The sequence below is a fragment of the Apodemus sylvaticus genome, chromosome 1 (assembly GCF_947179515.1).
Source record: "Apodemus sylvaticus chromosome 1, mApoSyl1.1, whole genome shotgun sequence".
Lineage (NCBI taxonomy): Eukaryota > Metazoa > Chordata > Mammalia > Rodentia > Muridae > Apodemus > Apodemus sylvaticus.
Genome location: NC_067472.1, coordinates 77,603,463 through 77,631,203, shown reverse-complemented (window position 1 = coordinate 77,631,203; position 27,741 = coordinate 77,603,463). Strand labels below are relative to the sequence as shown.

Below are 27,741 nucleotides of genomic sequence, written 5' to 3'. Positions count from 1 at the left end.
CCTTGAGGTCCTGAGTCATTATTTTAATTACCCCCAGGGAGGTTTTAGCACCCTGCAGGCTGTACAGATCTCTACTTCCCAGTGCACTGCTCAGTGATGGCCTGTGGGGCTGTGATCCTCCTGTGTGGCTGGGGTAAGTGAGGAAGGGGGTCTGTGGGTCGTCTCCACCTGGCGGGTTACCTGGGTACTGTAGGTCATCTCTTAGGAAGAGTCAGGGACAGGGCAGGGGCCTGAATCAAAGGACAACTTGCCTTCGTGAGCAGAGCGTGTGCAGAGCAAACGGCTGAAGCTCATATACAGAGGTATACAGGAAAGGATGCAGAAGCCACCAGGTAGGAGACAAGGTTGGATCCCACCTCGGAGGACCTGGGTGTTCTCCAAGTCTTGACTTCCAGTAGGTAGGTCCCACTGCTGTCAGGAGAATAGCCACAATTTGAAGTCTGGGACCACATTGATATATCATTTAAAATTCAGACTCACACAGAAGCTCAGATTTACAGCTTCTCTTTAGAGATGTCAGGTCTGGGTCCTGGGCCTGCTCATGGATGCACCCTTAGAAAGAGCCCCGTCTGTTTCCTGGTGCCTGCTGACTTCATCTTCCCCTGAGGGGTTCAGTCTGGCTAAAAAAGGGGAGTCACTTGAGGCAGGAAGGAGCAGGGAGCCACACGGTCCCAGTTCTCTAAACATCTGAACTCCAGGATCAAATGTCTCTCTGGCACCTACTCAGACAGAAAACCGTTTTGGAGTGTCCTTGTTCCTGACTTTGTGGAGTAGACTCCAGCATCCAGAGACAGTTGGGAATTCCAGTGGAACGGAGGAGGAAAGACGGTTGCTTGGGGGTGTAAGGGAGCAGAAGGGCTTTCTGAAAGGTAGAGAGGGTCACTGAGGCTTTGGGCTTTAGTCGTCAGAAAGGGGAGTGCGACTTAAGGGTCAGGAGCGCATGCTGAGATCCGGCATGCACTGGCAAGTGGCTGTAATGTGGAGGGGATCTGCCTGTGGGGATAGCCTAGCACATGCAAAGCTCTACACTTGATCTTAGCCAAAAGCCCGAGAAGCGATGTGTACAAAGCTCCAACTCAGTCTCCAGGCCTAAAAGGGAGAGGGAGGCATTCCAGAGCTAACAGTATATGGCCTAATTCCAGCTCCTGATGTCCTTTGAAACAGCTTGGAGGGGACATTGCCCTGAACTGTTGGCGTCTGCAACCCTTTGTTCACTGTTTTATTTCTTTGAGACAGGGTCTTGCATGTCTCTCTGGCTGGCCCGAAACTCACTATGTCAACCAGGCCAGCATGAAATTTATAATCTCTTCATGCCTCTGCCTCCCAAGTGCTGAGATCAGCGGCAGGAGCTACCACATCTGTTGGGTGTTTTCATTGGCTTATTTTTTAAGTGTAACATCGTTATTTATTTTGTGTGCATGTATGTGTTGGGGGAGTTCATGAATGGTGTGGCATGCAGGTGAGGGTCAGAGAACAACTTACCGAGTCAGTTCTCTCCTTTCCTTGTGGGGACAATCCCAGAGATTGAATTCAGATCATCAGACTTGGTAGCAGGGAGCTGAGCCATCTCATTGGCTTGAGTTTGGCTATTTTTGAGAGAGGGAGAAGGATGAGGACCACATAAAGGGCTAGCCTGAAACCACGGTGGAGGCACAGTGGGAGGAGGCGGGGTAGTTCTCTTGTGCAGGTGACATCCAGAACTGGAGTGGGGTGGAGAATTAGGAGGCCCCCTGGGGATTTGGCTGCCTTGATGACTTCCAACCCTCCTACTGTATTCCCCAGTCCTGGCTTGCTGTCATGGGTCTAACCTGGATGTGGAGAAGCCCATCGTTTTCAGAGAGGATGCACCCAGCTTTGGACAGACAGTGGTACAGTTTGCTGGATCTCGGTAGGAAGGCCCTGCCTGCTCTCTTATGTCAACTCTTTTCAGGTCATGTAGGCAGGTAGCTGCTGGAGGTAGCTGGGAGAAATGCCCCTTAGGTGACAGAAAAGTCCTTCCATGACTCTTCTGGGGCTCCTGACACCTTCATTTATTGTTAATGGGCCCAGGGAAGGCCATAAAAGTATAGGTAAGACCTGGCCTTGAACAGGAACCTTTGACCCTGACCTCTCACCAGGGCGTCTCTGTGTGTGGTCGGTGTAATCACACCGTATCCACACTCTATATACCCACAGCTTAGCTTTCTATTCTCTGGCTCCTAGTATTGTTAATGGTTTCACCTCTGCATTTGTGTTTTGGAAGGAAAGAATAGAATTCTGGGAGTTGGAGGTCTTAGCCCACAAAAGCCACTTAGCTCTCTGTGTCTCTGCAGAGCTACTCCATTTCTGCCAAGTGGCCACTGTGCTGGCCTCTCCTGGCATGAGCTTGGCGTGGTTAAGGTTGATGAAGTTACTCCAAAAGTATTTAGAGCTTGAGGAATTGGTAGAGGGTGCTTAAAACTGCCAAGAGACTAGGAGAAAAAAAAAATCTCCAACCTCAGGAAGCGCACAGTTTTTGTGCAGGCGGGTAGGATATGCTGAAGAGGCAGAGGCAGGTGGATCTGAGTTCGAGGACAACCTGGTCTACACATATTTACATTTTTTAATTGACTATAATCCCTTGCTTATGATCTCAGGAAGTTGTCCTATTTAACTCGATGTGACTCAATCGCAGATGTGATTTCCCATTGCATTTAAGAATGGCAGATTCTTAAAGTGATGGGAAATGTCATTTTAGTGCAAAATTTTTTGGGGGAAGACCCAAACTGTTTATTCACTCAGATACACACGTATCTACACATTCATGCATGTGAAAGAATATACACATGCATGTGCATGAAAAACAAACCAGGAAGCACCCCTTGCACACAGGTGGATAAAACATGACCTCTTGACCAGACCTTCCCCACAAAGTCTTACTTCCTCACAGCAAGACATTTCCATGTACTCAGTGTGTCTCTGTTCCTACTATGACTGTGTATTGTGATTGTTCCTCTAGACTCGTGGTGGGAGCCCCTCTGGAGGTGGTGGCAGTTAACCAAACAGGACAATTGTATGACTGTGCACCTACCACTGGTGTGTGCCGGCCCATCTTACTGCACAGTGAGTGATCGTCCCAGGTGTCAGGGCCCCAGCTCTCCTGATGTGTTCCTCTTAGCAGACTGCAGCTAAGACTGTCCCCCTCAATGAAGCTACGTGGTTGAGCATGACTGTGTATCTGTCTTCTCAGTTCCCCTAGAGGCAGTGAACATGTCCCTGGGCCTGTCTCTGGTTGCTGCCACCAATAACTTCCAGTTGCTGGTGAGTTCTCTGCATCCCAGAAAAGTCATGAGAGGAAGCTGGGGTTACAGATGGGAGTTGGGGAGGATGAATATGCCCTGGAAGCGATGCTCACAGAGACAGCCTCTGTTTTCAGGCTTGTGGTCCAACTGCACAGAGAGCTTGTGCAAAGAACATGTATGCAAAAGGTTCCTGCCTCCTTCTAGGCTCCAGCTTGCAGCTCATCCGGGCAGTCCCTGCTACCATGCCAGGTGGGTTTGTTGGAGATGAGACCTTTGGGGAGCAGAGCTGGCATCCTGTGGTTGGAGAATTAGGAGTGTTCCTGCCCCTTTCTGGAGGGCTGCGTGTGACTTAGGAGAAGCCTTGGCAAGCTCAAGAGCTGGGTGGGAGCATTTGCTGGTGAAGAGGACAGGAACTCCAGTTGGCTGTGACTGGATCGGAGGAGAGCTTGCGAGCTGGCCAAGCCGGATGTGAAGGTCTCACAGTTGCTACGGGTGTCTAGACACTCCTCGGTTTTCCTCTTTCCACAAAAACATACCATAAGGGAGAGAAATCCACAAGGAAGACAGGCGTGGGTGGCTTCTGACTAAGTCCCCCAGACTCTCCAAACTCTCTGTCAGTGGGGTGGGGGTGAGGACAGCAGAGCTGTAGGAAGTGAAATGCACAGTGTGGGCGTGTTGGTGTTGTCCGTGGGAAAATGGGGTCTTGGTGTTGTCTCATTGAGAGTCAGTCTTCATAACCGTGGCATATCTAGGTTCAAGCTTTTTCATGTATCCAGGTGATAGCACCTTTCTTTGGACTTTAGCGTACTCATTGAGAAAATGGAGTTAGTGTTCATGTAGTTATAAAGATGAAAGAATTTAAGGTACACAAAATGATTAGATCCCTGTCTGGCACATAGCATATGATAACCCTTATTAGTAATATTCCGTCAAACAACTGCATTTGCCTTGAAGGTCGGTACAGATAAAGAGCCTGATCTCTAACCTGAGGACCAGGGGCCATGCAGGATGCTCACTGAGAGAAGTGCCTTAGACTGCAGAAGCCACGAGGCCGCCAACAGTGACCATTTAGTCCATGTTAGAGCAGCAGCAATGACACCAGCCCATAGAGGTCATTGTCTATTCATAGATGTCCCTGGATGTCACAAGGTTGGCTTCCAAGAACATCGGAGCATAAACGAGGTACAATAGGAGCAGGTTTGGTAGAATTAGAAAGAACTGTCTACCATATTGGACCAGGAAGCGGTGGGTGCTGGCAGTGAGGGTGAGGTCATCTTCTAGTTGCCTCTCTATAAGGCTGATGGCTGGTGGGTAGGTTTAACTGGTGAGAAAACAACTCAGAGGAGCCCACGGATGGAAAGAGGCCACAGAGCTCAGCCATCCTTTGCCTGGTTGCTTTGTGAGACGGATCCGCTCTATTCAGGCACTTGCTGGTGGAGAGGATGCATTTAGTTGTGCTGCAATGTGATATCCCAGAGCTGGGTGGTACTCAAGGGGTCTTCCACTTCTCTGAGGTGATGGGGAAGGGGTAATGGGGGAGAGATTTGTGACAGTGGGACTGGGAGGAGAGGAAGCAGGTGAGGGCTTCAATCAGGATGTAAAGTGAAGGAAGAAAGAAAGAAAGGAAGGAAGGAAGAAAGAAAGAAAAGAAAGAAAGAAAGCAGGAAAACAAGCAAGCAAGCAAGAAAATGGGTGAGGGTAAAGAAACAGAGGAGACATTTGACAGAGCTTGTCATAAACCTGATAGAAAACAAGGATGGTTATTTTATTGTAGGCTGAAAGAATGAGCAGCAATACAGGGCAGAGGCTACTCAGGTGTGTGGGTGATGCGGTAGTGTCTACTGCATTCGGTTACTGAACGGTAAGATTACTAATATGTATATGAGATGATGAGACCAGGGTCCAGCAGCACTCTGTAAGGTTAGCTGTTGGTCCCATCATCACACGCACCAGAAAATCCCTTGGTCCACAGAAGAGGGGAAACCCGAGACTGTGGTCACTGCAGAAGCAGAAAGGGAAGTGGTGATCCTCCACTTCTCCCAGCATCCCCAAGGCTCTGGTGAGTGGAACAGGAATGGGGGATGGGGGAGCAGAGAGAGGAAAAAGACTTTTTGCTTTGAGGGCTGGTGGGAGGTAAGCTGTAACTTTGAACCCTGGGTGTGACACCTCAGGGTTGTGCTGGTCAGCTTGCTCACCACCTTGTGCATAACACAGGATATAGGTGTTAGTGAGGGTGACAGCAGAATCCTGCACATAGCCCATGACCTCAGCGTGAATGAGGGGACAATCTGAAAGGCCCTGCCTATGTATATACATGCGGTACGGCTTTCTCCTTACAGTGTGACTGACTTCCGTGAGATCAGAGGTAGTATCTTTTTGAAAGTTAGGGCTGTGCAGCCAGCTCTTCCCAGAAACAGATTCTGAGGTTTGCAAATGTTTTTGAGAGTAATGCCGGTAAGCAAGAGGAGAGTTGTGTGGGTAGAAGGCAAGTACCAGTTAGCACTTCCCTTCTCAGGGAAGCAGTCTCTGCAGGAAGGGCTGAGAGGCTCCTGAGCTGCCTGCAAGGTGTACAGAGAACTCTAAGCCTGCAGATTTCCTGTGCTGTCTAGAACCTGTGCTTGGGTAGGATTTTTGGTGATACAGTGGCTTTTGAGTCACCCCGTCAGGGACCACTCACCATGCTCCTGTTAGAAGCTCTAAACTGGACTGTGCAGCAATTGTTACTTTGGTCTATTGTGGTTCCCTCTCTGGGGTGACTCTGGGTTGCATCTGGAAAGGTCTGTCACACAACAGCAAGGAGAACGGTGATCTGCTTCTTATAGATGCTTCCAGGACCTGGGAGTTTGGACACTGGTTGACCCCATATGTAGGGGGGTAACCCTAGCAACACACCTGTCCTGAGGGATTCTTGGGACACTGAGTGCTATTGCTGGCCAGCTCTGTGTAGCTGGAAATGAATGCCGTAGTATTGGAAGGGGGTAGACCTGGCGCCTTACCCATCATTCTCTGCTGGTGCTTTCTGCAAGCCTCAAGAATTCCTGGCATATGCGATTGTGGGGACAACAATCCTTACAGAAGGCCGTCATCCCCTGTACTAATGTAGATGTTTGCTGTTGCAGTAATCTGATGTGGTGGGCATGACTGTAATCCTCATCTTAGAGATAGGGAAGCTGAAGTCCAGAGAAACTAGGCAACTTGCCTAAACTCATCAGCTTAGGAGTGGCAGGGACAGGCACTTTAGTGCCAGAATGTCATCCTGAACCACCTTTCCTCCTGCACTTCATAACACCAGAGAGAGGGTGTATTTGATGAAGATTTGCGTGAATGAGTGCAGCCTCGGGCCTCCTTCCTCTGTTGATTAAGGAGGTATCTGGGCTCCAGGAGGTGGTTGTAGTCTACACGTGCATCTGACTCCTCTCTCCTTCACCCCAGAGTGTCCAGGACAAGAGATGGACATTGCTTTCCTGATTGATGGTTCTGGCAGTATTGAGCAAAGTGACTTTAACCAAATGAAGAACTTTGTCAAAGTTTTGATAGACCAGTTTGCAGGCACTGGCACTTTGGTAAATACTGGACACTGTGGCCTGTGATCGGGTGGCACAGGTGCTGGGAGAGGCCAGCCCAGCTGGGGGGGGGGGAGGAAGTCCAGGGGAAGAGACTGTGGCAGGGCTAAGTCAAGGGCAATGTGCCAGTTCAGGGCTCATTTAAGCTCTAACGCAAGAGGTTCTCCTGTGGAACATGCGCATCCACATGTTCCACGCTTTTTAAAAACATTGAAAGAGCTGAGCACAGTCATGCTTGCCTGTGATCCCAGCACTTGGGAGACCGAGGCAGCAGGGTCATGTGAGCTCAGGCTCAATTGAACAATATAACATGACCTTTTCCAGAACCCCCCCCCCCCGACACACACACAGAGCAACCAAGCTAACAAACACATGACAGCAGAAAAGTATTAATTCAACAATTTAACTCTGAAACCTCACTGTAGATAATTCAAGCAAGTAAGAAATTTCCCTTACTGTGTTTTCTATATAATCAATGATATCTTTTCTTAAAGTACATGGGGAATGAATTATAAATACAAATTTCTAAGAGAAAAGACTAACTGAAAATAACAGTGGGCCACTGGTGAGATGGCTCAGTGGGTAGGGCACTTGTTGCACAAGCCTGGGCCCTGAATCCCAGCCCTGGAACCTGTAGTGGAAAGACAGAATCAACGCCTGAACGTTTCTCTCTGACCTCCACGTGCATGTCATAGCATACCACACACGTCCGCGCACACACACACACACCACACACACATACCCCCACACACATACATCCCCCACATACCATGTCCTCCCATACATACTCCCCACACACACCCCACATAACCCCCCACACACAACACACATAACACACACCACACATAACACACATACACCATACACATACACACACCACATACACACATCACACATACCACACACACACATATCACACAACTCATACCATACACACACACACCACATACACACATCACACACATCACACACACCACACACACATACATACACATATATATATACACACACACATACCACACACATACACATACCATACACACACACCACACACTCATACACACACACACACACCCCTCAGAGAAGGGGTGAGAATGAAGGGGAGGGGAGGGGAGGGCAAATGGAGGGATGAAGGAGGGAGGAACTGTGAGGGAATCCTGAACCTGGGGCTTCTGTTGGCTTTTGCAGTTCTCCCTGATGCAATATTCAAACATCCTAAAGACCCATTTTACCTTCACGGAATTCAAGAGCAGCCTGAGCCCCCAGAGCCTGGTGGATGCCATTGTCCAGCTGCAAGGCCTGACGTACACAGCCACGGGCATCCAGAAAGTGGTGTGAGTCCCCTCCTGCCTGCTGCTGCCTCAGATGTGGTCTCCAAATCACTTCTTAATAGAATAGCATTCCAAAAGCGAATCCTATCTCTTTTCCTTCCTTCCTCCCTTCTCCCCCCTTTTTTGAGGTGATGAAAATGGAATTGGTAAGAGTTAAGGGGATAGGTATTAGAGTCAGGGTGTGTGTGAGTGTGTGTGAATGTGTGCATGAATGTGTGTGTGTGTGTGTGTGTGTGTCCCCCATATCTCACTATGTAGCCTAGCCTGGCCTGGAACTCATTCTTCTCCTGTCCCAGCCTCCAAAGGCTTGGATTGCATATCTGTGCCCCCATTGACTACTAAATAATTTTTACAGCATGCTTGGCATGTGCTGGGCTTCCAAACATATTCAGAAGAACTAAAGCCTTCACAAATTGTCTTTCCAGAATCAATTATGTCTCGATAACCATTTCTCTTTATTCTCTGACAGGAGAGAGCTATTTCATAGCAAGAATGGGGCCCGCAAAAGTGCCAAGAAGATCCTAATCGTCATCACGGATGGGCAGAAATACAGAGACTCCCTGGAGTACAGCGACGTCATCCCCGAGGCAGAGAAAGCTGGCGTCATTCGCTACGCTATTGGGGTACAGTCTCTTCCTCCTTCGGTTCACAGACCCTGCCTTCTCCCTACCCAGTGAAGGTCCAGGGGGCTTCTGCTGTTTAGAAGCCACTCTGTTGCAGGTGGGAGATGCCTTCCGGGAGCCCGCTGCCCTGCAGGAGCTGAACACCATTGCCTCAGCGCCCCCACAGGACCACGTGTTCAAGGTGGGCAACTTTGTAGCACTTCGCAGTATCCAGAGGCAACTTCAGGAGAAAATCTTTGCCATTGAGGGTAAGTGGGAACAAGCTCTGGCCTTGGGGCCAAGGGGATTGCTACCCTGTAGTCCTGATGATCATCCTTATCACAAGTCACCTCACATTTTCTCTATAGAGCTCGGCCTTCAAACCCATTTCCTTCTGTTCTGACTCCTCAATGCGCTCCTAGCTTTGGAGAATCTAAGTGACATGTTTCCCCACAGGAACCCAATCAAGGTCAAGTAGTTCCTTTCAGCACGAGATGTCACAAGAAGGTTTCAGCTCAGCTCTTACAATGGTGGGTAGAATGTGTGCTTGATAAATGGGCATCGGTTCTGGGCCTTCTGTGAGCGGGGTGCGGTCGGGGCAGATTTGTCCTTAAGCTCCGACTGATCCTTGCAATCCACAGTCTGGGGATAAAGAAGAGCAGGAGACAGCCAAAGCTCTTTCACGGAACACACGTGCCAGTGGGTAGACACCCCATAGGAAGAATTCGCAGACTGCACTGGGTATTGGGATAGAAAAATAAAGATGGTCAGATGACACTGACAATGGACCAGCCTCCGGGAAACTCTCAGAAACAGGTTCTGCAGTTAGAGGGAAGAGAAACCGAAAAGGGGTTGGGGCAGAAGTCAAGCTGTTGTGCTACACAAAGAGATGCGGCAGGAGCAGAGCGAGCAAGGGGCAGCGAGGGAGAGAGGTAGGAGGGCCAGGACTGCATGGACCAGAGAGCTGACAGTGCAGTGAGACTCGCTTGAAAGAGGACATGTGTTCAGAGCAGCTAGAGAGACTTTCTTCTAATACTTTTGGGCTGGGCAGGGTATGGCAGAAATGAAACCAGGTTGGTTTTGAACTGGACACAGGAACTATGTCAGAGGTGCTCAGAAGGTCATTAAACACTTTGGGGGAGGGGGGATGTTTTTATGTTTCTAAGTACTCTATAGTCAAAAGTCTAAAGGCCTAAGTAAGGAATGCTGGAAAACATGGACGTGGGTACCTGAGGGCACTGGGGCTGGGGCTGGCTTTGTCATCGAGGAGCTGAGAGAGGACAAGGGCTGGGGATGTTGGGTCCCTCTGTTTGGGAACAGAGAAACAGCAGGGGTTCAATTGTGAAAGGACTCAGGTGACATTCCAAGGGGACTGGTGGTGGCTTCCCAGCAGAACGGTACCTACATATTGGGTTTGAGCAGGCCTTATGCTGGGACAGGAGAAGGAAGAACACGTGTCAGGAAAGGAAGATGCAGGAAGGGCAGGAAGGAAACAGGGCTGACAAGGGCAAGGGCAACTATGGAGAGATAGGAGTTAAAGGAGATGCTGCCGGTGAAAACTGAGGGAGCGAATGAGGAAAGGTGTTTGGCTGGATTAGGAAAGCATCCCGGTCCAGCCTGTCCCAGCCTGCTCAGCCCTGGGATTCTTTCCTCCCAGGATGGACCAGTTCTGGGGGCTGTGGGAAGCTTCAGCTGGTCTGGAGGTGCCTTCTTATACCCCCCAAATATGAGACCCACCTTCATCAACATGTCTCAGGAGAACATGGACATGAGGGACGCTTACCTGGGTAAGAGGCGGCTGTGGGAGGAGGGGGGAGGAGGAGCTGCCTGAAGACAGGCGAAGCCTTGGTGCTGAGTCTGGGCCCCTCAGGTTACTCCACCGCACTGGCCTTTTGGAAGGGGGCCCACAGCCTGATCCTGGGGGCCCCTCGCCACCAGCACACGGGGAAGGTTGTCATCTTTACCCAGGAATCCAGGCACTGGAGGCCCAACTCTGAAGTCAGAGGGACACAGGTTGGTGTGGAAGAAGGCAGGGTGGAGTGTGAGACTGAGCAGTGTGCGGGTGGAGGAGGAGACGACGGGGCTTGGGGGCGATGGAGGAGCTTGTGGTGCTGGGAGAGAGGCAGGACCTGGCCCAGAGCGGGCATCTTAGATGACTTCAGGCTCGGCCCCCCAGATCGGCTCCTACTTTGGGGCGTCTCTGTGTTCTGTGGACATGGATAGAGATGGCAGCACTGACCTGGTCCTGATCGGAGTCCCCCATTACTATGAGCAGACCCGAGGGGGGCAGGTATCGGTGTGCCCCATGCCCGGTGTGGTAAGTGGTTAAGGGTCCTGGCTGGTGGCATCTGGGCATGGGCAGAGGTCTGCCCAGGTTGGGTCTGACACTGTTTTGCTTTGCAGAGGAGCAGGTGGCAGTGTGTGGCCACCCTCCATGGGGAACAGGGCCACCCTTGGGGCCGCTTTGGGGCAGCTCTGACCGTGCTAGGGGACGTGAATGGGGACAGTGTGGCAGATGTGGCTATTGGTGCACCTGGAGAGGAGGAGAACAGAGGTGCTGTCTACATATTTCATGGAGCCTCGAGGCAGGACATCGCTCCCTCGCCCAGCCAGGTGAGGCCTTGTTGTCAGTCTGCTCTGGCTTCTCCTCCCTCTCCGTGTCTTGGGTTGGCTAAATTCAGCCTCTGGGTTCTGGCTGTCTCTTAGTAGTCTGTTTCCCTGAACTAAGTACGAAGCATCCTTGCATCGACACAACCTCCACTCTGTTACGGAGAGCTTTCTGGGTAACAGACTAAGCTTGGACATTAAAGTTTGAGTCAGATCCCGAGCAACAGCCACCTTCATTGGCCGTGTGTTCTTTGTCTAAATGATGGACGCACATCCTGCAAGCTTTATGGTTTTTGCCTTTTTTGTTTGTTTTGTTTTGTTTTCCAGTAAAATAAAACTGGTAAGGCCAAATCCTCCATGTAAAGATAATACAGTGAGGGTGTTAAGCACTCTGTGTACCAAATAGTTTCTGGGTGACTGTACAAGTGATGAGCAAATAAGTTTATTGTACTCCTATGGCTGTAGTTCTATATCATTTCTGCTTTTACCCTCAGGACAAGCAGGACTTTGTAAGAGGGTCCCCTTCTCTTTTTCTAAACATCCCCTAAGACCTGCCCCTCCCCCTGCTTGCTTTAACTCCAGACCCTCCTTTTATTTTCCCAATCCCTGGATACCATCATCTATTGGTTTTTATTTTCCTTTCCCTTCTTGATCAGCGGGTTACTGGCTCTCAGTTCTCCCCGAGGCTCCAATATTTTGGGCAGTCATTAAGTGGCGGTCAGGACCTTACACAGGATGGCCTGGTGGACCTGGCCGTGGGAGCCCAGGGGCACGTGCTACTGCTTAGGTGAGAAGTCACCCATCTGCCACCCTTGCTCACTGTGCCCACTTGTGCTGGTCCTTTCTCAGCATCATGTCTTCACCATTGTTTATATCCCCAGGAGTCTGCCTTTGCTAAAAGTGGGGATCTCCATTAGATTTGCCCCCACAGAGGTGGCAAAGGCTGTGTACCAGTGCTGGGAAACGATTCCCACTGTTCTCGAAGCTGGAGAGGCCATTGTCTGTTTCACTGTCCACAAAGGTTCACCTGACCTGCTAGGTGAGTGTCTTCCTAAATGTGGGTCCAGCACCACCCTGTTGGAAGCCTCTAAGGCTATGCTCAGGACAGAGCAAGCCCAGGAACACAAATCTCTCAACCCTTCCTCAGCTGCCCGAATCAGGCCTGAGATATTCACCTTCTTCATGCATCTGGGCCTATGGGCTCCCGTCCAGGAAGACCTGCAGCCTGTTTCCTCTCCTCCCTGCCTCAGCCTCTGTCCCAACTTAAGCTACCACGTCTCTGGTTAGGTCCACCAAAGCAGGGACTCTTTCAGTGGTCCTCACACCTATTCTTATACCGTCTCACCCACTGCCGATGAGAAACTTGACTTGATCCCAAAATGTGAGACTAGGTTTCTTGCCCCAACCCTAACTGCCTTAAACTGCTTTGTCTTAAGTTATAGAAACCCAAATCCCTTCCTGTAGTTCTGTCCTTGCTTTGGTTCATCCTTGAATCTTCCACCTCAGTCTACCCCCCCTCTTCTGCCATGTGCCTTTGTGAGTGTACCAGCATAAGCCTCCCCGAGAGTCTTAGGTCTACCAATCTCTGGGGGCATTCTTTTTCCCACACTTCATCCATGAACATGTTTAGCGCCTTTATTAGACTGAGATTCATGAGTGAAATAGACAATTAGTCTATTTTGTCCATTTGTCTGTCATCTATCTATGTATCTATCTATGTATCTATCCATCTATCCATGTATCTATCTATCTATCTATCTATGTATCTATGTTTCTATCTATGTATCTATCTATCATCTATTATTGTCTCCATGTATATTCCCAAAACTTGATGTAGTCATGGAAAGTGCTCAGCAAGTATAAACAAATAAACATAAACAAGAAGTTTTAGTTGGTTTTACATTTTTCCTTTCCCCTTTATTTCAGGTGATGTCCGAAGCTCTGTCAGGTACGATCTGGCGTTGGATCCAGGCCGTCTGATTTCTCGTGCCATTTTTGCTGAGACGAAGAACTGCACTTTGACTCGAAGGAAGACTCTGGGGCTTGGTGATCACTGTGAGACAGTGAAGCTGCTTTTGCCAGTGAGGACTTGGGTTTGGGGAAAGCCAGGGGCCAAGAATTGTTTGGGGAGGAACCAAGGCTAGCTTGATGGGTCCGGCTCCCTAGTGTGTGACGTGGGAGCAGCAAGGACACTGGCGTCAGAGAGAACACTGCTGGGAGGACAGCCTGGCTCCTCAGCCTGGGTGTGGTGCTGTCCGGAGGCAGAGGAGGAGGAGCTCATGATGAAGGGGAAGACCGATGGTGGTTCTTCAGAGTTCCTTCTTCCTCAGGACTGTGTGGAGGATGCGGTGAGCCCTATCATCCTGCGCCTCAACTTTTCCCTGGCAGGAGATGCTGCGTCATCTGGGAACCTTCGTCCTGTGCTGGCTGTGGGCTCACAAGACTACATAACAGCTTCTGTAAGTAGCTTCCAATGGAGTCCCAGGGACAGAGTGGCTTCATTGTGTCTCCACATGCTTAACATCCCACAAGAGATCCTCATTGTCCACCACTGGCAATAAATCCAAATCACCTCCTCAGCTTCTCAGGCCCAGAGTAGCTTGTACCCTCGCACGTACACAGCTAGCACCTTATGCCAGGACATAAACACATTCAACACATGGCCTCTTTGTTCTCATGCTTACCTTGAAGCCTTTGCTGTAATTCTCCTCTGAAAACCATCTCCTTCTCCCTGTCTGAAGTTAAGTGCCAACCTCAGCTCCTGATCACACTTGGAGTCTTCCACCTTCCACGTTTTCCCCAGCCCCCAAGTCCGCTATGACTATCCCATTTCAAAGCGACGTCACTAGGTGCCAAATTGATCTGCATCTGCACTGGTCATTGTTGTGGATCCCACATTTCATGGGCACCGTAGCCATATCTAAGTCACCTGTAGTTTTCACTTCCCCAGACTTCCACTCTGTGGAAGACTCGTGTCCGTTACTGGCATTTAATGTCTGCGATAGATGCTGGGATGCATATTAATCCAACTAAAGCTTGTTGTGGTGAAGGCAAGATCTTCTGTTGTCATTCTTTCACAGTCCAGCCTTCAGCCCTAGGTCCATGCCTTGCTAGTGTCCGTGAGAATCATGGAGGAGGGGCGTGCTACTAGTCCAACAAGGTCAGAGACTCATCTAGACTTGGACAAAACATGAGCAAACCATTTTGTTTCAGCTCCCGTTTGAGAAGAACTGTAAGCAGGAGCTCCAGTGTGAGGGGGACCTGGGCGTCAGCTTTAACTTCTCAGGGTGAGTGTGGTCTCCTTCCATGTGATGAAGAACTTGTGACAATGAATTCTGTTGGAATACTATTTGCTCAAGGGTTCCCGCCATCTTGCCTCTGCCCCGATCCAATTTTCAACTTGTCCAGTGGAGCCACCCCTTCCGGTTTGACCTTCTCTCCTCAGCCTGCAGGTCTTGGTGGTGGGAAGCTCCCCAGAGCTCACTGTGACAGTAACGGTGTGGAACGAGGGGGAGGACAGCTATGGAACCTTAATCAAGTTCTACTACCCAGCAGGGTTGTCTTACCGACGGGTAACGACAGCCCAGGTAAGCCAGTTCCTTGGACTCTACTAGTTTTCTGGTCCTGCTACCAAAGTACTATAGGCTGAATAAGTTATAAAGAATTATTTTGAAAAGAAATATTAAAAGATAATTATTTTGGCTTATGATTCTGGAAGTGCAAACCTAAGAGACGCATCTGGTGGAGGCCTCAAGGCAGAGACTCAAGGCATTCAAGGAATGATATGGCAAAGACATGTGTGTGTGTGGGGGGGTCTTTTCTCTTCTATCCTGGGATCCCACATTAATGACCTTGTTTAATTTTAATCACTTCCCAAAGGCTCCACTTTTAAATGCCACAGTCTGATTAAGTTTCTGCCTTTTTAGTATCTCACAATAGGGATTATGTCCACACACATAAAAACTTCACACATAAAATCTTGCGATTCTCAGGCCATTTTCAAACCAAAATGCTTCTCCCCGCCCTATAACCTCCTGTTTTATAATTCTTCTACCACGTGTATAGTATTAACTATCATCATAGATAATGGAAAACTACACAGATAAAGGTATATTAAGCCTATGTATCAATTAATAAACAATACTGAGCAAATATCCATAAATTAGTACCTAGTCAAAAGTAAAAAAGCTACAAGCATTCTCAAAGCGCCCGACTTCCTATCTTTCCCTATCTATAACCCCCCTCTCTCTCCTAAGATAATCATATTTTTAACTTCCTGTTAGTCAATTCCAGGTATTTGTAGACTTGCCATCCATGGGTGTGTTCCTAAATCACGTTGTTGACTTTTGCCAGTGCTTAAACTTCATGTGAATGGAAGCATGTTGTGTATGCTTTTCTGTGTCTTAACCCTTTCCTTCAGCATTGCTTGTGAGATTCATCCATGTTGCCACAAGTAGCTTGTGGTAGCAAGCTATGTCCAGATACCTGCTAGGAACAACATAAAAGAGGGAGGCATTTGGCTCATGGTTTAGAAGATGTATCTATCAGTCAGAGTTCTTTAAGGAAATGGAACTGATAGAATGAATATATATTAAAGGGGAATTATTAGACTAGCTTCTAGCATGTTGTCCAGGAAGTCCAGCAAGGGCTGACTTGGGACAGCAAGGCAGAGAACATGGGAATTTCAGTCATGAAAGTGGTATCTCAGGAGTCTCAATCTGGTACTAGTGTCCCGGAGGACTCCCTGGAGAGCTGCTGGTCTCTGGTCTGTGCTGGAATCCCGGAAAAGGTATGTTTAGTACTAGCCACAGCAACAGGATTGATGACCTTGCTAGCTAGTACTGTGAGGTAATTCCACTAGAGAGCACACTGACACTCATAAAGCTGAAAACAAAAGTCTGTGTTGCCGACCGGTGCTGCACAGGGAACTTGCCAAAATCATGCAGCCCTGAGGTTTACTTTTTTTTTTTTTTGTCTTTTGTGAACAACACCCACATCCTGGCTAACACACTTTGGTTAGCAAGAACGGTTAGCAAAGAGGAAACTACAAGAACCATAAAGCACAGTCCATTTAGAGACCTTTCTGGATCCTGAAAGTATGGCCTAGGTCTTCAATAGGTTAGGCCTTTGTTCTGGTTTCGGCAGGTGTGGCCATGTGCTGGGTTTTAAGGTCAGAATGGTGCCTTTAACCTAGTGTCAGCTGTGCTCAGGTCCCAGGGCCTATGACACTGGAGTGAGGGCAAGCAGACAAAGAGCAAAGTTTCCTTCTTCATGTCCTTTTCTGTCAACTGCCTCTAGAGGTGCGTCCCAGATTTAGGGTGGGACTTCCTACCTCAGTCATATTAAGAAAATCTCATCACAGATGTGTCCATCAGCTTGGGGTTTAGTTGATTCCAGATATAATCAAGTTGACAACCAAGGTTCGCACCCATCACAGAAGGTAAGGTCTGTTCGTGGTAGGGGAGGCACAGTGGCTGCAGCATAGCCTCTGTGGTGTAAGGGAGCCAGTTATGCCACCGCAGCAAGGAAGAATCAGCTCAAGCAGGATGCTGTATGCCTCAAGACCTTTTCAGAGTAAACTGTATCATCCAGCTAGGTTTTATGCTCCCAGCATCCTACTACCCCCCAAACACAGCATCACCACTGAGGACAAAGTATACAAGCAGACGCCATCTAAACCCTAAGACAACAGCAGAACAGTTTCACTGCTATATGAGAGCTCTGTTGGAGTATGCCCACAGTTTATCCGTTCTACAACTGGGAGTTGCTTTCCTGATTTGGGCCACGACTGTTCTTGAGCTGGTGTCAGATGTGTTTTTTACCTGTTTATACTCTGTGATCAGCGCGTGAGAGCACCTGTGCCTGCCCGTCTGTCAGACTTTTCAACTGTCAATGTGATTTCAGCGTTTACTTACGGCTTTTGTTTGGAATATTCTAGAGAGGTTGTGCAACTTTACATATATCTTATGATCCTTTGGGTCTTTGTTTTTGGGATGTTTCTATCTATATATTTTTTCTGTTCTTTCCTATATTTAAAAAAAATTGGCCAGCACCATAGCACTTAATTCCAGTACTTGTGAGGCAGAGACAGGTAGATCTCTGTGAGTTGGAAATCAGTCTAGTCTACGTAATGAGTTCCAGGCCAATCAGAGCTACATAGTGAGATCCTGTATTAAAAAAACAAAACAAAACAAAACAAAAACCTGGATGTTGTGGCAATCACCCTTAAAGTCACAACTCTAGGGAAAAGAGGCTAAAGTATCTCTGTGAGTTTGAGGCTAGCCTGGTCTACACAGTGAGTTCTAGGCCATTCCAGACAACCTAGGGAGACTTAATCTCAAACACTGATTTGCAACAGATCTTTACATTCTCTGATGGTCCTGTTCTACTGCTGTGCTAGTGATAGTGTTTAAGTCTCTGCATCGTGTCTTAGCATGATAAAAGATGTCTTAATTCAACAAGAATTCAGTTTATCAATCTTTCCCTTTATTCTTAGTATTTTTGTATATGAATCTTGTTTAAGAAATACTTCATCACATCCCAGTGCCCTAGTGTGTGTCTGCCCACCTGCCCATGCCCACCTGCCCATGCCCACCTGCCCATAGACCTCAGGACTCTGCTCTTTGCCCCCCTCTCCAAGTCCATACTTTCTCCCAGACTTATACACCAAGGGTCGCTACCTCCCCTCCGATAGCACTCTGTCTCCTTGTTTCTGCCAACTCCAGCAAGATCTGATGCCATTCAGGAACTCAGTGATGACAAGGAGTCATGGTCCCACACTGACCGTGAACTACTGAAATTGAGAGTTATAGGCTTGTACTGTTATACCCAATTTTGAGCAGACTTTGGGCGCAAAATCCACAGCCAGTCCCACAACACCCAGAGGAAGCTCCACTCCCAGGTGCTCTAACTCGTCCAGGATCATAGGAGCTCAGGAGCCCAGGAGCCCAGGAGCCCAGGAGCTTGGTCACACTAGGATATCAGGGTCCCAGAGGCAGCTTGACTCCCAGGAGCTCGGACACACCCAGGATCTCAGAATCCCAGGATCCCAGAATCACAGGATCACAGAGACAGCTTGACTCTGAGGAGTTCTGACACAACCAGGATCACAGCAAAGGCAGGCTCCAGTAAGATACAGCAAGGGCAGGTAGCACTAGAGATAACCAGATGGTGGGAGGCAAGGGTAAGAACATAAGCAACAGAAACCAAGGTTACTTGGCATCATCGGAACTCAGTTCTCCCACCATAGCAAGTCCTGGATACACTATCACACTGGAAAAGCAATATTAAGATCTAAAATCACTTCTCATGATGATGATAGAGGACTTTAAGAAGGACATAAATAACTCCCTTAAAGAAATACAGAACACAGGTAAACAGCTAGAAGCCCTTAAAGAGGAAGCATAAAAATCCCTTAAAGAATTACAGGAAAACTCAATCAAACAGGCAAAGGAAATGAACAAAACCATCCAGGATCTAAAAATGGAACTAGAACAATAAAGAAATCACAAAGTGAGACAACCCTGGTGCTAGAAAACCTAGGAAAGAGATCAGGAGTCATAAATGCCAGCATCACCAACACAGAAGATACCATAGAAAACATTGACACAACAGTAAAAGAAAACACAAAAACAAAAAACTTCTAGCCCCAAACATCCAGGAAGTCCAGGACACAATGAGAAGACCAAACCTTAGGATAATAGGTATAGAAGAGAGTGAAGATACCCAATTTAAAGGGCCATTAAATATCCAACAAAATTATAGAAGAAAACTTCTCTAACCTAAAGAAAGAGATGCCCATACAAGAAGCCTACAAAACTCCAAATAGCCTGGAGCAGAAAAGAAATTCCTCCTGACACATAATAATCAAAACACCAAATGCACTAAACAAAGAAAGAATATTAATAGTAAGGGAAAAAGGTCAAGTACCATATAAAGGCCGGCCTATCAGAATTACACCAGACTTCTCACCAGAGACGATAAAAGACAGAAGATCCTGGGTAGATATCATACAGACCCTAAGAGAACACAAATGCCAGCCCAGGCTACTATACCCAGCAAAATTCTCAATTACCATAGACGGAGAAAACAAGATATTCCATGACAAAAACAAATTTACACAGTAAATTTCCACAAATCCAGCCCTACAAAGGATAATATATGGAAAACACCGACACGAGGAGAGAAACTACCCCATAGAAAAAGCAGGAAAATAATCTTTCAACAAACACACACAAACATAATTCCACCTCTAACAACAAAAGTAACAATCACTTTTCCTTAATATCTCTTAATATGAAAATTAATATCCTAATCGACTGAAATTCAGATATATGAGGAATTAGAAATTTGTTGGCTGTCACCCAGTGATCTCTCTAATTTGGTAATTGGAGAGATATGTCCAATATTGTACAATCCATATACACTCTCTGATTGTTTGTACATGACAGTGTCTTGCTGTGTACCACATAATGGTCTTGAAATCATGCTTCTCCTATATCAGCCTCTCTCTTAGTAGGATTATTTATTTGATGTTTTTATCTATACTATGGTTTTTAGAACAACTTACATATTTCAAAATTATTTATACAGCCAAAAGAAACATAGACAATTTGGGAAATGGCTTGTAAGAGAACAACAAAGAGTAAGACTGAATGTTTTGCTTGATATTTATAATTATTGTTTCAATTTTGAAGATGGTCTTATAAGTTACTCTTTTTCTGAGATGAATGCTTTTCAAAATCATCACAGCCAATGAACTAGAATCTTACTCTCACCTAATGTCTGTGCCTCCAAGCAGAACCATTGTTCATTGAAACAGTTGATGAATGACTTCATGGATAGCCATCTCAATGCACACACCATTTCTTATATGAATATATCCTGTTCTCTGTGGGCCAAGAATGATGATAATCACTTAAGTCAAATAGCTTTGACCATAGCAGGAAATCTGTACCCAAATAATTGTGCCTACAATTCATTCCCTGGTGCAGCAGAACTGTCAACTCTTAGCTTAGCTACTGTGGAGGTAAAATCCTTTGGGGATGTGAGGGACATTGAAGTACAGCCTTATTTCAATAAATTTCAATGTTAAAAAATGTTCCTGTTTTGGGTTTCTACCACAGTATGAGCCAGGATTTTTATCTCGACTAAAAACAAAATGAACAAACAAACAAAAAGACTTTATCTTTTTATGTTTATTTAATAACATGTCCATTATTTTTATGATTGGTATAAAAATATATAGTGTTGAATAAAATAAAAAATTAAAATTAAAAAAAGTGTTTCCTAGGAAAGGGGTGTAAATTAGTGTTAGAGAATGCATCTAACATGCAAGAGTGAGGTTATAACGAACTATATTCCCTTTAAAACTCTTTATAATTTCACTTTTGTACAGATAAGTCTTTTAAAGTACTAGAGTTTATTTTAATGCATAAAATAAGGTAGGGATACAATTTCATTTTTCTTTCTGCACTTTTAGTTTTCAATATGGCATGATTTTTCTTTGGTATCATTTATTGAGAAATCTGTCGCCCCCAACTGCTCTGCAATGCTACCACCGTCATATACCAGTCCTATATGTACATATTCAGCTAACTGTGCTGGCTTGGATGAAACACCCCCCACCCCACCCCCACCCCCATTTTAAGAGTTTTAACCCTTGGTCCTCAGTGGCGGCGCTGTCTGGGAGGCGAGGGCTGCAGCCTTGAGGGTACAGTGCACCTGCGGGGGTGGGGGGGGCGGCTCCAGAGTTTGGCTGCTTGTAGCTTGCACCTGCAGCTTTCCACACAGCTGAGGGTGTGAGCCCACAGTCTGCGCTCTGGCCGCCATGCCTGCTATTTTCTGTCCTACCTCCCTGCTGTGGGTGGTGGACTCGTTTCCCTCTGGAACTGTACCAAGTAAACTCTTCTATATTTAAGTTGCCTTGGCCATAGTTGTTTTATTTAGCATAGCAACAGGAAGGCAGCTAAGGCAGTAACTCGAATTCATCTCCTCTCCTATAAGCAACCTCATCAGTACTCACTACGCTTGGTCTGTGAGGCTGAGCCCACGGGCCAGGAGAGCCTGAGGAGGAGCAGCTGTAGCATCAATCACCCCATCTTCCGAGAAGGTGCAAAGGTCAGTCCTACCTCCCCCTCCTCCCCTGCCTCAGCACTGGCCTCCCTATCCCAACCCATTCCTTTCCCTTACTTTCCCATGATCCTCTCCATTTTCATGTCTTCGTTCTCTCCTCTCAGGCCACCTTCATGATCACATTTGATGTCTCCTACAAGGCCTTCCTGGGAGACAGGTTGCTTCTGAGGGCCAACGCAAGCAGGTGAGCCCAGGAGAGCTATAGAATGTCACTCCTACTCCAGTTTTATGCCTCAGCTGGGTATCAGTTTCCTGGATCTCTTCACAGTTGTCTTCCTCTCTTTTCCAGTGAGAATAATAAGCCTGAAACCAGCAAGAGTGCCTTCCAGCTAGAACTCCCGGTGAAGTACACGGTCTATACCGTGATCAGTAGGTAAGAGTCCTTAGCTCTTTCCTTGTGCCGTCGACCTTCCTCCAAGCCTGGAGTCCTGCTGGCTCTTTGTGTAATGGGCTTCGAAATCAGCCTGTTTCATGATTGTGACTGAGGCAGGATCCTTATAAAGAAGAGGTTTCTTTAGCTCACAGTCTGGAGGGTGACAGTCTAAGCAGCACAGGGCCAAATTTGACGAGAGTCCTCTGGACCACAGATGGCAGAGGGTGTGCCAGGACCGGTGAGCTAGAAGACGATCACACAGCTAGGATAGGGAGGCAAAGCAATGGAGGAGGTGCTAGTCGGGCAACGTCCCCTTAGGCTCTTCCCTCATAAAGGTCTCACCTCTTCTCAACATTGTCACCTGAAGGCCAAGCTCCCAACACACCAACCCTTGGAGAACACACTCAAACTGTGTCCAGTCTGGAGCAGCCTCTAACTTCCTCCCGTGGAAAGTCTTGTGTGGGTTTCCAGCCATATATGTCTGCCTCTGTCTAATATATATATCTATATCATCTATAACACACCATGAAGAGCTGTATAATGCTCTGACAGACTGGTCTGCAGTTGGGCACATGGCACTATTGTTGAACTCCTCTTCTTCCTCTAGTACTCAGTCTCCCTTTCTCACGAAGCTTTCCTCGGTGCTAGACACGGTGCCGGATGCTGCATGAAGCTGTGAGATTGAGGGCAAGACTTTTCTGGGCATTGCACGCTGGGGAGCTTTCCCTAACAGGATAGGTCTGTCACCACACAGAGGCCAAGCAGGGTCAGAGGAGGGTAGAGCTGGTGGGAGAGTCAAGGGCAAAGCTGCTGCTATGGGTTTTGAAGGTGCGTAGGTGAACACAGGGGCGGGGTAAGCTAGAAGCAAGCAAGGGGCTGCCCGGAGTGGACTGATGCTCTGTAGGGCGGAGAGCGGTTGGGGAGCCTGAGAGAGGCCCACGGGTGGGGCTTGCTGCTGCGGCCACTGAGTGGACAGGAGAGCAGGAGGGATAGGGATCAAATGTGTCACTTTCAGTGACATGACCCATGGATCACAGGTATGAATTTCCTTTCTCCCCAGGAAAACATGGCTTACAGTTAAATATACTAGGGATATTTCAAGCACATTTTTGTTATAGTGGGGCTTGGGAAGAGTTACTTCTCCTCCTCCTCCTCCTCCTCCTCCTCCCCCCTTCTCCTTCTTCTTCTTCATAGTAATTTACTTAATCCTCTGGATAACCACATTGTTATCTCTACTTTTACCAATAAAATAAATCAAGAGGTTTAATAACCTGCCCCTTTATTCACCAGGTAAGCCACACTAAATGTCTCCTACAAGGCCACCATGCTGTAGAACAGGGTTGCTTCTGTGGTCCAAAGCAAGCAGGCAAGCTCAGGGACTCCTTCCAGAGAGGGTTTGTGCCCGGCCGCATGTGCTACTCATGTCTCAAGACTGAGGAAGAGTGAGTGCTCTGCTTTGAAAAGAAGTTAAGGCTGGGGAGATGGCTCAGAGGGTGAAGTCACTGCCAAGCCTGACGCCTGGGCCACATGGTAGAGAATATTAAATGTGTATGGTGGCACTCCCCCTCCCCCAGATAAACAAATACATGTAAAATAATTGTTTCTAAAAGAAAAGAGGTTTTGAGCGTGAGATTTTAAAGAAAAGGGAAGCAGAGACAGAAGAGGTTTGGGAGACACAGAGAAATACCAGCTAAGAGAAAACTCCCAGTGGTTATAGAGAGCTCCTGTGTGTGGGCACTGCGACAGCCCTCCCGCAGGACTCTGATGAGATTAAATGACTTATGCTTCAAGTTACTAGTTGCTTTGTTGAGTAGGAAGTGGTGGGTCTGAGGTGCAAACCTGGGCAATTTTTCAGCAGAGCCTCGGTTCTGAGGACCAAACCTGGGGCTTAGAGCTTGCTAAGCAAGTACCCGACACACAGCCACACCTGTCTCCTCTGTGTTTTTAACTAAGCAAGTGCCTGACACACAGCCGCACCTCAGTCTCCTCTGTGTTCTTAAATGTCCAGTTGGTATATGAAACTGTCGGGCTCTGCAGAAGTTCTGGGTGGACGCTCTGCTTCTGGCACTGATGAAGCACGATGGCCATCTTAGAACGCAGTTTAAAAAAAAAAAATCACAAAACCCAAAACAACAAGGTCTCACTATGTGGCCCTGGCTGTTCTGAAACTTATGTGTAGACCAGGCTGGCCTCAAACTCACAGAGATCTGTCTGCCTGCCTGCCTGCCTCTGCCTCTCTGCCTCTCTGCCTCTCTGCCTCTCTGCTTCTCTGCCTCTCTGCCTCTCTGCCTCTCTGCCTCTCTGCCTCTCTGCCCCTCTGCCCCTCTGCCCCTTTGCCCCTCTGCCCTTCTGCCCCTCTGCCCTTCTGCCTCTCTCTCTGTCCCTCTGTCCCTCTGCCCCTCTGCCCTGCCTCTGCCTCTGCCCCCCAAGTGCTGGGCACAACTATGCCTCCCTGCTTAATTCTATTGAGATCTGAGATATCATCAAGCATTGGGAAGGCAGGGACCAGGACTAAACTACTGAAATCCTCAGAACTATCCAAACACCCCGTGAAAAGACTTTTGTGTGTGAGACATTTTATTCATGTGAGCAGTGGTATTTGATAATACATTTTCAAAAGCAAATACATTCTTCGTTATTTAATTTACGTTTTTATTTTTGACAATTTCATATGAGTAATGTATTTACACAACCTACCCCCTACTCCTCTTGTGCCCCTCCCTACCCTCTTTTGTAACGTAGCTAATGTCCACTGGAAGTCATGGGTAAGCCAGAAGTACTGTAATCTTTGCATTTGGAAGACAGGTGTAGGAAGATTGATGTGAATGTAAATCTGGTTTAGGCTATGACTTGAGCCTATTTCACAAATACAAAAAGAAAGAAAAAGAGGAACCAGTAGATGGAAACCTGTTGGCATTCAGGGACCCTCTTGGCTTGAGTTCCTGGACCTTTTATGTGTGTTTGCCTGCCTCAACACAACTATATCTGCTTTCAGGTCTGCCACCAGTGATGGGTTCAATATATTTGTCCCAAGTAATCTGGCCTTCCCTTCGTAGGGCCCCCATAGGCTTATTTGTTCTGGCAGAAGACTTAGTAGGAGTTCCTGAGGCCACTTCCTGTCTGCTGGACTATCAGCTACAGGAGGCATATAAGCGCTTGCTCACCATGGGAATGGTGATCAGTACAAGAAACATGCAGACATTGGGTCTCTAAGTGAAAATCGCTGGAACTTGATTAAGAACATTTCCTGCCAAAGAAAGAGCTGGAGCAGATCTTTGGGGGTATAAAGAAGTCTGTGCCTCCATGGAAGAGCTGGTGACTCTGGTGCCTGGCAAAGGCCAGAGGAGCGGAAGCTGGTGGGGAGGCTGCAGATGCACTGGAAGAGCGGAAGCTGGTGGGGAGGCTGCAGATGCACTGGAGGAGCGGAAGCTGGTGGGGAGGCTGCAGATGCACTGGGAGGCCATTGCTATTCTCCTGCATCTGCTGCTGGGCCCAGCACTCTACAGCAAGCTGTGGTTCAAACGGAGATGGCGACTGAGCTCTTTTTCACTAACATGCCATTTCCTCCAGGCAGGAAGATTCCACCAAGCATTTCAACTTCTCATCCTCCCACGGGGAGACAAGGAAAGAGGCGGAACATCGATATCGTGTGAGAAGCTATAGAACATTCACTCGGTCTCAGCTCAAGATGGGGAAGACTGGAGAACCACGGGTAAGAAATGAATAGGGGTGTTCTAGGATCATACCAATACCTGGTCTCCGTTCCTACAGGTGAATAACCTCAGTCCGTTGAAGTTGGCTATCAGTGTTGACTTCTGGGTCCCCATCCTTCTGAATGGTGTGACTGTGTGGGATGTGACTCTGAGGAGCCCAACACAGGTACCAGCCTGTGGTAGTTCCCTCTCCAGAATCCCTTTCTATAATGATGTCATGCTCTTATCATCATGATAATCTCCCCCACTCCTAGGGTGTGTTCTGTGTGTCACAGAGGGAACCTCCTCAGCATTCCGACTTTCTGACCCAGATTCAAAGACGTTCTGTGCTGGTGAGAAAAGCCCATGTACTGGGGACACAGGAATGTACTGATAAATCAGAGCTGTGTAGTCAGCCTGGAGTTTACATTCTCTACTCAAAGTTAGCCTTTATTTCATCTTTTTTCTCTTTCTAAGTAAGAGCCCCCTTCCTCCGCTTTATTCCCCATCTGTCCCCAGGACTGCTCCATTGCTGACTGCCTGCACTTCCGCTGTGACGTTCCCTCCTTGGACATCCAGGATGAGCTTGACTTCATCCTGAAGGGCAACCTCAGCTTTGGCTGGATCAGTCAGGTGCGTGGCCAATAGCAGAAGCCCTCCCTCCCCTGGACCCTGTGAGCCTGATGGGTCTGGGGCATCCTTGGGTCAGGGCAGTTCTTGAACCCCGAGTCACCCCAGATCCAAGACCCAGATATACCCTGTCCTCTCTTTTGCAGACATTGCAGAAAAAGGTGTTGCTCCTGAGTGAGGCTGAAATCACATTCAACACATCTGTGTACTCCCAGCTGCCGGGACAGGAGGCATTTCTGAGAGCCCAGGTAGTGACTGTGGCAGGCGGGAGCCAGGCTGGTGAGAGGGCTCCAAATGTTCAGTCTGTAGTGCCTGCTGGGGGTCTGCCGGCCTGGAGGGAGGATGAAGGAAGGTTCCTAGATGCTCAGAGTGCAGGAATTCTTCTGTAGCTCAATGGTTGGAACAGGGCATCGGCAAGGGAGGGGGATAAGTAAAGGTATGTGTGTGTGCATGTACATGTGTGCATGTATGTGTGTGTATATGAGTGTGTATGTGTGTGTGTATGTGTGTGTGTGTGTGTATGCCTCTGTGTGTGTATGAATGTTTGTGTGCGTGTGTGAGAAAGAATAGGCACTCATTGATTTTCAAACCAGGTAGAGACGATGCTAGAAGAATACGTGGTCTATGAGCCCATCTTCCTCATGGCTGGCAGCTCAGTGGGAGGTCTGCTGTTACTGGCTCTCATCACAGCAGCACTGTACAAGGTGAATTGTTGTTTTCACATCATTGTCCTAACACTACTAGTGTTCACCACCAGCTCTGCCGTGCACAGGACAGTGAGAACTCAGATCATGGTTGTGGGGCAGGCTTGGCCCATGTTCTGTTCCTATCACACTTGTTTGGCCTTTTGCCGTTCCACCTTTTAGAAATAACAATAAAACTTACATCCCAGAATGGCTGAAGTGAGCCAGACATGCCATGTGGACAGCGTGCCTTTCTCCCACGCTAAGTGTGTAAGGACAGCGTGGTGCATGGTCTTTCTCAATATGTGACGGCTGTTCGAGCGACTGCTCTGGCACACAGCTGGAAGTTATTTTAGTTCTCTCATCTTCAGCTTCTCAATTTTCTTCCCTTTCCCTCTTACCCAGTTTTTCTGACTTTATTACATTTTATAGCTTGGCTTCTTCAAACGTCAGTACAAAGAAATGCTGGACGGTAAGCCTGCAGATGCTGACACAGCCAGCCAGGCAGATTTCGACTATGAGACTCCTCCACATCTTACGTCCTAGGAATCCACTTTCCTGTGTATCTCCACAACGAAGAGATTGGTCTTGCTTTTGCCTATGAATTTCCTGGCATGGGAACAAGTTCTCTACGGCTCTGGACTCGCCTGGGAAACTGCCCAGGCATGATGCCATATCTCCTGAGCTGGGAGATTTTATGCTTTTGCCCATGTGTCAGACTCCAGTGCAGATCTGCTTTTTTTTGCAAGAGCAGGAATGGGGTCAGCATAAATTTACTGTATGGATAAGAATTACACACAATACAGACTGAGGAGAATACGCTCAATATTCAATGTATTGCTTGTATGAATCTTTTAAAATAAAAT

The 27,741-nt window shown here is 47.8% G+C and overlaps 2 protein-coding genes across 3 annotated transcripts in view; both read left to right on the top strand.

Annotated features, from left to right (window-relative positions):
• The first annotated feature begins 37 nt into the window (after positions 1 to 37).
• Itgad (integrin subunit alpha D) lies at positions 38 to 27,708 on the top strand. Of its 2 annotated transcripts, none has more exons than XM_052197570.1 (30): positions 38 to 133; positions 1,783 to 1,888; positions 2,978 to 3,081; positions 3,209 to 3,279; positions 3,395 to 3,509; positions 6,693 to 6,823; positions 8,012 to 8,157; positions 8,624 to 8,777; positions 8,875 to 9,025; positions 9,213 to 9,286; positions 10,414 to 10,543; positions 10,627 to 10,769; positions 10,933 to 11,073; positions 11,160 to 11,369; positions 12,020 to 12,150; positions 12,245 to 12,402; positions 13,290 to 13,444; positions 13,694 to 13,822; positions 14,577 to 14,650; positions 14,809 to 14,950; positions 21,369 to 21,482; positions 21,602 to 21,681; positions 21,787 to 21,870; positions 25,441 to 25,519; positions 25,642 to 25,749; positions 25,838 to 25,915; positions 26,082 to 26,195; positions 26,339 to 26,440; positions 26,786 to 26,896; positions 27,308 to 27,708. In XM_052197570.1, exons 1-30 carry the CDS (start codon positions 97 to 99, stop codon positions 27,419 to 27,421), a joined length of 3,486 nt encoding a protein of 1,161 aa, XP_052053530.1. In that variant the 5' UTR covers positions 38 to 96; the 3' UTR covers positions 27,422 to 27,708. The 2 variants fall into 2 exon arrangements, with proteins under 2 accessions (XP_052053530.1, XP_052053539.1); XM_052197579.1 differs by lacking the exon at positions 38 to 133 and adding an exon at positions 227 to 332.
• Positions 365 to 27,741, top strand: part of Tgfb1i1 (transforming growth factor beta 1 induced transcript 1) — a 78,973-nt gene continuing 51,596 nt past the window's right edge. The window contains exon 1 of the mRNA XM_052197611.1: positions 365 to 370. The gene's annotated coding sequence lies outside the window, so the exon portion shown is untranslated. The remainder of the gene's footprint in view (positions 371 to 27,741) is intronic.

Coding starts and splice junctions, on each gene's coding strand:
- Itgad (XM_052197570.1), top strand. CDS start 97: ATGGCCTGTGGGGCTGTGATCCTCCTGTGTGGCTGGG. Junction 21,483..21,601: donor TCTTCCGAGAAGGTGCAAAG/GTCAGTCCTACC, acceptor CTCTCCTCTCAG/GCCACCTTCATGATCACATT. Junction 26,441..26,785: donor AGGCATTTCTGAGAGCCCAG/GTAGTGACTGTG, acceptor TTTTCAAACCAG/GTAGAGACGATGCTAGAAGA.